General features: G+C 39.0%; 1 protein-coding gene across 16 annotated transcripts in view; it reads right to left on the bottom strand.

Annotated features, from left to right (window-relative positions):
• Positions 1-2,044: 2,044 nt before the first annotated feature.
• Positions 2,045-10,236, bottom strand: part of IKZF1 (IKAROS family zinc finger 1) — a 69,737-nt gene continuing 61,545 nt past the window's right edge. For all 16 annotated transcript variants that reach the window (XM_050971057.1, XM_050971054.1, XM_050971053.1 and 13 more), the window contains one exon: positions 2,045-6,557. In XM_050971057.1, coding sequence (XP_050827014.1) covers positions 5,854-6,557 — 704 coding nt within the window. In that variant the 3' untranslated portion in view covers positions 2,045-5,853. The remainder of the gene's footprint in view (positions 6,558-10,236) is intronic.

Here is a 10,236-nt window from a genome sequence, read left to right as displayed (position 1 = left end):
CATTAAAATTTAGAAATCAGGATAATGGATGTCCTGTTAAGATTAAGACCTCTTTTGCCTTCCACGGGCCAGATCTGAGGAATTTTTGTCTTTCATGACGCATTTTGAGCAGAATTTGTTCCCATGTAAAATTTTCCTCCCAGACAAGAAGCTTCCTGTGTTTTCTGCTAGTGGACAGAGCCTGGCTGGCCCATAGCAGGGAAGGATGCCCTGGAGATCTGACCCACAAGACAGGCATGAACAGTTTGTTCAGAAATCAAATATTTTGCTTTTCCAGTTGCCACATTTTCAGCTTTCAAATTGCTGATGCTGCTACTGAAACACGAAGCTTTCAGTGAAAGCTTTTCCTTTCTTTTTGACCATCTCACAAGCTGATAAAAGCAGTGCAATATCCTCAGTGTACTGGCAAAGCCGTCAGGAGCATTTCTAACTCCTTTCCCCCAAGTATGATGTTGAGTGATTCTCAGACACACACAGGCACACACACTCACACACACACATACACGCAATATTAAAAAGCCAGGAAATTGTAACATTATCTGATCCATGTGCTCCAGGTCTGGCTCTGAGTTCTCATTTTGGTATCTCTAAAACATTAGTGTGTATTTTAGTGTATTTCTTCATTTCAAAAACACTGTTTGTTGAGCAGAGGTTAATGCCAGTTTGGTGTTTTGATGCCTATGTATGGATTGGGAAGCTGGTCTGAGCACTTGAGGCTGAAAATACTCACCCCTGGTAGCTGTATGTTTTGTGTGTGAAACAGTTTGTATATTGGCACCTGCCACAGTTTCTGATGTAATTTAATCAGGCTATTGGAGTAGGAAAAAGTATAAATGTGTTATTTGAAGGAAGTCTTTGAAACATAATAGATAAGAGACCCAGAACAGATTTTTAGGGACATAAACTTGCATTTAAATCTGTGGATTTCTCTAACTAAAGAATTTAATAACATTGGCTGAGAATAGTACATTTGGTCTACTATTATTATTATTATTATTATTATTATTATTATTATTATTATTATTATTATTATTATTATTAAACAGAACATATTTGTTTTGGAGAAAAGTCACCAGCTGAAACAGAAATCTGTAGTTTCATTTACTGAGAACCAGCTATATGGGGAACAAAGAAACTAGGATCTTAGCTCTTTCATATATTAGGTAGTCATAGTTTATAATGAAACTATACCACAAAACTTAAGGAACTTAAGGAAAATTTTGATTTTGGGAACCTGTAAAAGAATTAATTGCAATACCATAAGGGTTTGTTTTGGGGTTGTTTTTTCTTTATTTAAAAATCTCCCTTTGATCAAAATTATACTGTTTAGCAGATGGAAATATTTCTGATACGTTATAAATGGTGCCTTTTCTGAGAAAAACACTGATCCTTGTTTGCATTAAATATGTGATGTGAAATTTACTGTGATGGAATGTGAAGAAAGAGGGACACCTGCAGAGAAATCACCTTTGTTATGGCAAATAGTAGAAATAATTTCTCTGTGTTTTATTTTGAATTACCATGACTCTACATGCAGAAGTAATTGTGTTCTGTAATGACTCCATTTGGCTGGTGGGAGGGAAGGGTGCGAGGAGAGGGTTGGAGGGGAAGAACTTCTCAACAGTGGGCTGCTTGCAGGACCTGGGAGATTGGGATGGGCAGGGACACTCTGGATAGCAGGTGGCCAGTTCAGGACCTGGAGCTGGCTGAGCAAGGCTGTCTCATGCCGGGGCTGAGGGCAGGGTGGTGACAGTCTGGCATTTTTGGCCACAGAGTTTGGATTGCGAGGCCAGCACGGATGGACTCACCATGGATGGACTCTCCATGGTACAGGGACAGCATGATGAAATCCCCACGGGGCTCTGTCTACCTGCACCTCACCTTACTCTGTGTCCCCACCCACACAGTGAACACCCACAGACACAGAGCCTCCAGCTGTGCCCAATGTCTCCTTCACCCATGAGGAGAGTGACAAAAATATTCTGGGGCTTGGGGTTTTTATCTTGTTCTCTTGTCGCAAAAGATACATCTCAGTTTGCAGACATAATTTAATAATATTTCCAATTTTTATGAAATTGGTTTTTTTTAAATACAATATTCTCAAAGAAAATGAAGTTACAATATAAAACCACAGGAAAAAGAAAAAAAAAAGTGTAAATACAACTTTTTCCATTAGAAAAGGCAGTGCCTGGGGAAGAATGGGAAGCAATTATTTTTTACTTTTTTAAAAACAAATAGAAACTTAAAACTACTCACATATTTACTCCTTTTAAAGGTCAACTAAGCCATATCAGGGTATTGCACCATAGCAAAAAAAATAGAGCAAAAAAGAAGAATTCACTAAACTTTTCTGAGGGCACAGTTTGCTTCAATGTACACAGACACAACATCCTATTTTCATGCCATCCTTGCACATGTTCATAAATAAAATTACTGAACCACTTGTTCCTAAACAAATTGAAGATGATTTTGTGCAAAAGAGAAAAACACTGGAAAAAAGCAAAACTAAAAAAGCCCTTTAGTGAACAGAGAATGCCATTAGCTCTGCCTTTAGACTATGCCCTGATACACTGTGTCTTAAAATACTTATACTACTGTACTGTTTATTATACAACATCAACATATTTTGTTATAGTATAAATAAGAAAACTCTAGAGTCAGGAAACAAACCCACTGTGAGTGACAGTGCTTCATCATCATGTCATACCAACCATTTTAGATATATATACACAACAAATGTATATAAAATATTAATGATGCACAAAGCCTCCAAGAGGGCATGTGCATGTCGACAGGAGGAGAGACACAGGACTTGGACACGAGTGTGTGTGTGTGTGTGTGTGTGTGCACAGAGATGTGGTGAAGGTAGCAAACCTACCCAGGAATCAGAAATCACCTCTCAAAGCTGCGTTTGAGGCACACTCGAACTCCTCTGGAGCTGTGCTCGTTTACACGGTTTGTGCACGTGGCTTTATTTGTGCTGGTTTTTGGTAAAAGTAAAGAAACAAAACCACCTGAGTGAGCTGCTGTCCCCCTCCTCTGTATAGCTGGGGGAGTCTTAAAATGAAGGTGGAAAAAATGATGGAATGGGGTATATAGTGACCTAAACCTTAGAAGAACATGGAAAGAGGTCTAAGAGCAATAAAAGCAGAACATTACTGTACAGCCAGTGTTTGATCTCACACAGGACATTGCAACAGGGCTCAAAAATTACTTTGTACCCTCTTGTTTGTCATCAATCAAAATTGGAGAGGGGTAAGAACAACTAAATGTAACCCTGCAGCTATGAAAAATGAATCCATTTCAACTGTACTTAAAGAAAGTTAAAATTAAAGGAAACTCATCCATGTAAATGAACCTCTGAAAAGTCCTCTTCAGATCATTCCTATGCAAAATATTTGGTAACACCTTATTGCCAGGTGAATTGAAGCTGAATGTGTAGCAGGCATTGGTGACAAAACCATGGCTGGGGCATGAAAGTGGCCAGGGATTCCTTGTGCCCACCCCTTGCACAGCCTCCTGGGCTGGAAGGTAACAAGCAATAACCCCTCAGCTGAGTTCTAATGCAGGAGTAGAGGGCATCAATAAAGTGCCTTAAGGCAACTGAGTTCTAATGTGGGGAACAAAGATGATCACCTTTGGGTCTGTAGTTCACACTGCTCATTTTGGGGGGGATAACATGTACTAGTAATGTATTTTCCCTGCTGTGGATGTATGCACTGGTCTGTGGGCATTCCTACACAGATTTCACCACTGGTGACAAAGCCACCACATTGTCAGGCTCTCCTGCATGTTCAGTGTAAAAACACCACCATGCCCATGTGTCCAGTGAAGCAAGGGCCTCACAGCTGGCATGAACAGCCAAAGTTGGAGGTTGTGTAAGCACACATTTGTGATTCATTGTTTTATCAGTGTCCTTCCTCAGCTTCAGTGTTGTTGCTCCTGACCTACACCTGCCAAAGTGAAAGCAGAAGAAGGAACTTGGCATGCCAGTAATTGTATGTGTATATAGGAAATGTTTATGAAATATAGCTGCAAATGTAGTATCAGGCCACACTGGCCCAGGTACAAGCAGTTCATGGTCCTATCAAATCTGTTTTATAGTAAATACATGTGCTTGCATGAACTTGTGAATGGAAAATCTGTAAATGTATGACAAGACTTCTAGTCTTGTTGGGTATTTGATGGTATTTACTGTAAAATATCCATTCCTTATGCAGAGTTGAAGTATTTTCTACATTAAGTTAATAAGATGGGGATTTTTTATGAATGTTTCCCAGAAAATATTGCAGCACCAGTGACAGACTTTTATGGAGCTGCAAAAAAATTATTTTTGCCCAGTCTTAAAGCATGAGGATGTTCAGGGAGAGAAATGAAATATTTGGAAGAGGAAGCTAAGTAGAAGCTTTTAAAAAAAGGTTTTTTATCAGATGTGTATGGAGTTAAAATCTATTTCTCATAGAAGTTTTGATTCTAACTGAAGCTACAGTACCTGCAGCAGAACCCACCATGGAGAAAGATTTTGGTGAACTTTTCTGCATTCTGCAAAGTGCTGCAGCCTCTGGTCTCCATTCTGCAAAACCCAATATTTTTTATATCTTAAGATTAGTTCTACTGAAGTAAAAGTAACTCAAAGCACTTGGTGAAATGACTGTTTGGATAGGAAGTAAAGGGTCACCACAACTTTGTGGGTCTTGGTCCCTCATTAAATGGCAAATGCCAGGAAAAAAGAAGACGGCTGCAAATTTTGACTGGCTGGTTTAATTCCCCTCAGTGCTTTAAAAATAATCAAGTGCAACACTTATGAGTAGAGCCACAAAATTTACAAGAGGACATCTTCTGTGCCAGCAAAATGGAATTTTTTTATATCTAAGAGAGGGACATTGGGATATTTTCCAGACAGTTTAAAAAGATGAAAAATGTGCTTAAGGAGACTCCCCACACATATACCTATCTACTTTCTCAACTGTACATCATACTCTTCTAAATAACTAAAACTTTAAAGAGAAAGAAAAATTAAATACATTGTAACTTTTATATGCAGAGTAAAGAGGGGTTGCTTAACAAAAAGTGGGGGTTTATTGGATAGGAAGAGAAAGTATTTATTCAAAGAAGAGCCAACAATACCCTTTTCTATACATTAAATGCAATTCATACTTCACAGAGTATATTACAAGGGTGTTTCTTCTATCTTTTGCATTCCTGCTCGCCTGCCTAGTGGCACAAACAAGGCATGTTGTGCTGTCAATACCAGTAGCACCCTTGCAGGTGGAAATCTTCTTCTTCTTACCACCAAAGCAGCTCAGAACCTTCTGGCTGAGGGGGTCCCATCCCACCCCAGCTGTCGATGAAGTCATCTGAAATGGGTCCATCCATCTATAGTTGAGTTCAGTCTTCTCAAAATAGTCAAATAATAGCAGAAACCAAAAAAAAAAAAAAAATCACACATCTGGTAGAAGAGCCTTACGCTCAGGGTGCTAAGAGAGAAAGCCTGGCCGCTGCTGCCTGTTGTGTCCTTAGTATGTGGAGCACCCTGCACGTGATTAAGAGTTCTGGCAAGGGGGGCTTGCAAGAAGCATCAGTTCAGGGAAGAGCTTTCAGCTATGTGACTACAAAAACTCCTACTTACACTACTAAAGGTTTTTGGTGATCCAACATTTTCAGTAAAAACTCATTTTAGAAAACTGAGTTGCAATGCATGCTACCAAAATGAAATCCCTGGTCTTGTGGGAGAACATTGCTGAACTTATGATTCTCTTGACTTTTACTGTCCAGCTGACTTTTGCTTCGTTGCTGTCATGGCTCATGAAGCTCCAGTAATGCAGCTGTTGAGGCTTGATCTGTGCCAGTATTTTAACCCATGTGGAAACGGTGCTCCCCTCGAGTTATGTGGGAAGAGAATTCGTACCTGTCCTGGCTGTGGTAGCCACACATGTTGCATTCAAAAGGATCGCGGAACCCGTGGCAGCCCATATGGATCGTATACATCACATGATCCAAGAAAAGGACTCGACAGTGTTCACACTTGTAAACCCTTACTTGCTCCCCATTGCTGCTGATCACTTTGAAAGCATCCTGGGAATTGTCAGTACCTGCTCTCAAGACATCGTATTGCCTGTTTTCTTCTTTTATAGAGATGCCATTTCTTGCATGGGCACCTATGTGGTTTGTCAGGTAGATCAAACCACTGCGCTCCTCATTATTGCTCTCTGTATCTGTTGAGTCTTGGCAGCTGTTGCTGGGAGAGACATCTCTTTCCGAGGAGACAGACTTGGCTTTGGAAAGCAGCAACAAGTTTTCCACTGCGCTGTCCTGAGGGAGGTTGGAGCGAATCTGATTGTCCCCAAGAGGTTTGTGGAGCTGATATATGGGGCTGATGACGGGCACTCCCTCAGAGCCACCCGGCGGTGTCTGGACGAGGGGACGCAGGGACTCTGCCCCCAGGTAACTGATGGCGTTGTTGATGGCCTGGTCAATCACGTGCGTCTGCATGAGCTCGTTCTCCTTCTCATAGTTGATGCTGGCATCGTATGGAAGATCAGGCAAGCATTTGTCACCTGCAGTGGAAAACAGTGAGGAGTTAGAGAGCCGATTTCTACATGATTAAGGAAATGAACATCATGGATTAATAAAACAGGGAAGAGGAGAGTTGACCGAATCCACCTCTGAAATCCACCTAAGGTATTCACGGTTCTCTAATACAGCTGCTCAGAAAGCGGTGGGTTGGTGGTCTTTTTCAGCATGCAAAATAATTTGAGGGTTTTGGAAAAGCAAATGGATGAAAGAAATTCTGGAAATAATTATACAGGGACTCATGGGAGCTATAGATCTAGTGCTTTGTCATGTCTTTCTCCTTTCTCACTGGTGTGCCTCATCTGCCTCTACAGTGACCAGAGGTACTCACTGCCTTTGTAGATGCTGAAGCCGGTGTGCCCTCAGAGCCACAGCAAGCTTGGCCTGATGCTTCAGAGCATGAAGCACATTATCAATATTTTTATCTAAAGTATTACATTCTTAGACTGGAAATTGTATGGTTTAGTTTCAGACCTTCAGTTTCTTAGAAATAACCCATATCAGCAATGTGGTCATATATATGTCATTTTGGAGAAAAATCAATAAAAACTTTATTTTTCACATTGCACCATCCCCACACGCCTACTATAAGCCATGTCAGACACATTACCAGAAGCTACCTATGTCCCTAAATATTTTGGGTCAAAAAGTCATGGTATATATTGATTTTATGAACTTGAGCAGTCTTTTCTAACAGTGTAAACCATCAGTTATTTCCAGGCCCTTAATAAATTCATGCAAATGTAAAGAGGTAAAATATTTTCACAAGCTCCTATGGTCTACCAATAAAATATTTTTGATAGTCTGGATGGATTTTCTAGCTCTTCAGATCTTGGGAAACATTAAAAGCCACAAACATCTCTGTGAAGTGCTGTCACCATTTTCTGATCAACATGAAATTTACTGGTAGGACTTGGAAAGTCCTAATTTGTCAAAGGAAATGCTAACAGAAGCATGGAAATTTTACCAGAAGATCTGCACATTAATTTAACAACAATTTTCCACCCAGTTTCTACTCAGATTGACCATTCAAAGTCAGTGAAGAGACCAAAAACCTTCTAGCATGACACTTTTGCAATGATGGGGGCTAAAGTGCAGGAAGTCCTGTGGTCTGCATTTCCCACAAGATATAGTTTCATACCAGATCCATGCCCTGCAAGCAGAGCAAGAACTACCCTGAGCATTGCATCAGTTCCTATAGGGGATGTAGGGTACAGACACCTTCTAGCTGCTATGCTACACAAGCTTCCAGTTCCTCTTGTTTCTTTCCCAATCATTCTGCCAATTTGGGCTGCATTTTTTTTTATTCCAGATTTATCCTCTATAAGGCAGAGTTCCCTAAGATTCAAAATAGGCATTGTAAAAGACTCTCAAAATAAATACAGAAATGAAGCGAAAATCATTCCTTTTCCATGGACACTGCACACCATTGAAAAATGGGACTGGTCCTCATTATAAACAAAATTTTGGGCATCCAGAAAGCAAGATTTTAATATCTGTTTCTTGGGTAGTATTTGCTTTATGTAGCATAACTAGTTGGTAGTTGTGGTGAGAGAATCAAGTGTTCATCAGAAACATTTGTTTCCAAGCAAAGTGTCTGAAACACACAAAAAGTTAGGGAAGGCAGGCACCATTTCTATATCTAGGCAATGCAGTAATACTTGCACTCATTAAAAATAATAGCTCATTTCTGTGGTTATTAGAGCGTAAGTAAATTAAACTGCTTAATGCACTTCAAGGTTAGCATTGCTCAGGATTCTGCAGCAGGTACTTACACAGTAAAAATGCACTCAGTGCATGTGGGCACCTTTTCTCTTAGTATTTTTTAATCCTTCTCTTGGCTGCCTGTTCTTTTAAACATTATAACTATATATCAACTTTCCATGGAGTTCTCACTCTTTGGTTTGGATGGCCCAGTTATTTTGGGTTTGGGAACTATTCCAGTTTGGAATACAGAGAGAATTTTACAGGTAACTGGCTGGATTTGTTGAACAATCTAATTTTTGAAAGGTAATTAATTTAGTCTTGAGAAAAACTAGTGAAGCAGAAGACACTCCTTCCCTTATGTGAAGGATGCCATTTTCTCCTTCTCTCTGGAATTCAGCACAGGTATTGGGACATGATAATCTACAGGAGCAATAAAGTACCCAAAAGCTCTCCTCAGTAGCCAGCCCAACCTTGTGTTAATCAGGAATTTTTCTCTTGTATGAAGGATCAGATGAAGATTGGAAAGGAAAGGATTTGGGAGCATTTTTTTTCTTGTTAGAAAAATTTTTCCTTTTGAAGCCTAGCAAATTTCCATAAATATCTGCTGTCAGTAAGTTGTCTTCCTACACTGCACCCTGAAAAACTGCCCTCATAAAACTCATAGTTAAACTGGCTGTCTTTACTGTTTTTCAGGGTGAACAGAGAAAAAAAAAATGAAATAGCCAGTCCACACCCAAGGATACACTACATGTAGTATATTTGTTAGTACCTTTTAAATTTAAGCACATTTAATCTTCCTGGAGCTTTCACAGAATTAGTATCTGGCCTAATGCAAACAGTAACTAGAGTGTCTGAACTAGTCTGGCTGGCCTTACATATATATTACAGTTGATTTTTGGTATCTATCTCTACTACAACTTTTGCCCTTTTTTAAGAATAAGCATTTTTTATCCTTGACAACCTCCTAGAATTGTAGTATTTGGACTTGAAAAAAGCCTTGGAATTTAATTAAAAACCTTTTGTTGCACCTCCTGAGATAGCTCAAACTTCCCTTTCCTCATCTAGGAAATACTAATTTTCCTTTCACCCCTGTGATCTTGTTGAAGAAAGTATATTTGCATTTTCTATCCCATAAACTGGTCTTTTCTCCTTGACTTTTGACTGAAGACCTTCTTAATATGCACTTTGTTTCAGAGACTTTAATCTGATTGTTTCCTATTGAATAATATTTTTTAAATGTACAGAGAATTAAAGAAGAACCTAACTAGATATAAGTATATGCTGTCCTCTGATCAGCCATGTTTTAATTTATTGAAGAATAAGCTTGTATTGTATGTGGATCTCACAAAACTGCTGTAATCCCTATTTAGCACAGGTCTACTAAATAGAATAATATGTGTAGACTTCATTTTTATAGGCTTAATGTAAAATTTTTCATTGTTAAGACAAGAACTGCTATGTGCAAATGGACACGAAGTCTTTGCATCCTCCTTCATAGAATGTACAAAAAGTTTACATTTCATTTAGGTGCTATTTTCAGACATATCACTTTGGGCTGCAAAAATAAACAGAGTTTATCAAAAGGTGAAAAATACTACCCAGTCTATGCTCAACTATTAAAAAATGCTTTCAGAAACACCAATATGCCCAGATCTGAATGTCATTTAAGAATTCAATAAAATAATTCTGAAAGTGTGGTCAAATGCTATCCCAACGGGAAATTTCTATTCCTGTTTTCATGTTCTTAAGGCAACTTCAAGAACCTGTTCAGATTTTGTAATGATCTAGTCTGCAAGCTTTTAAAAAAACAGGAAAAAGTCTTAAAATTGATCTCCAAATGTGAAAAATTAAACATGCAGAAATTGATGCTGGAGATGTTTAGTTATTTCTTTTTTCTCCAACACATCTTTGTATCTGCTTCTATGGAGATACATATTGTTAATTTAGCAAAGCAAG

The sequence above is a fragment of the Serinus canaria genome, chromosome 2 (assembly GCF_022539315.1).
Source record: "Serinus canaria isolate serCan28SL12 chromosome 2, serCan2020, whole genome shotgun sequence".
NCBI lineage: Eukaryota > Metazoa > Chordata > Aves > Passeriformes > Fringillidae > Serinus > Serinus canaria.
This window is presented reverse-complemented; position numbering and strand designations above follow the sequence as displayed.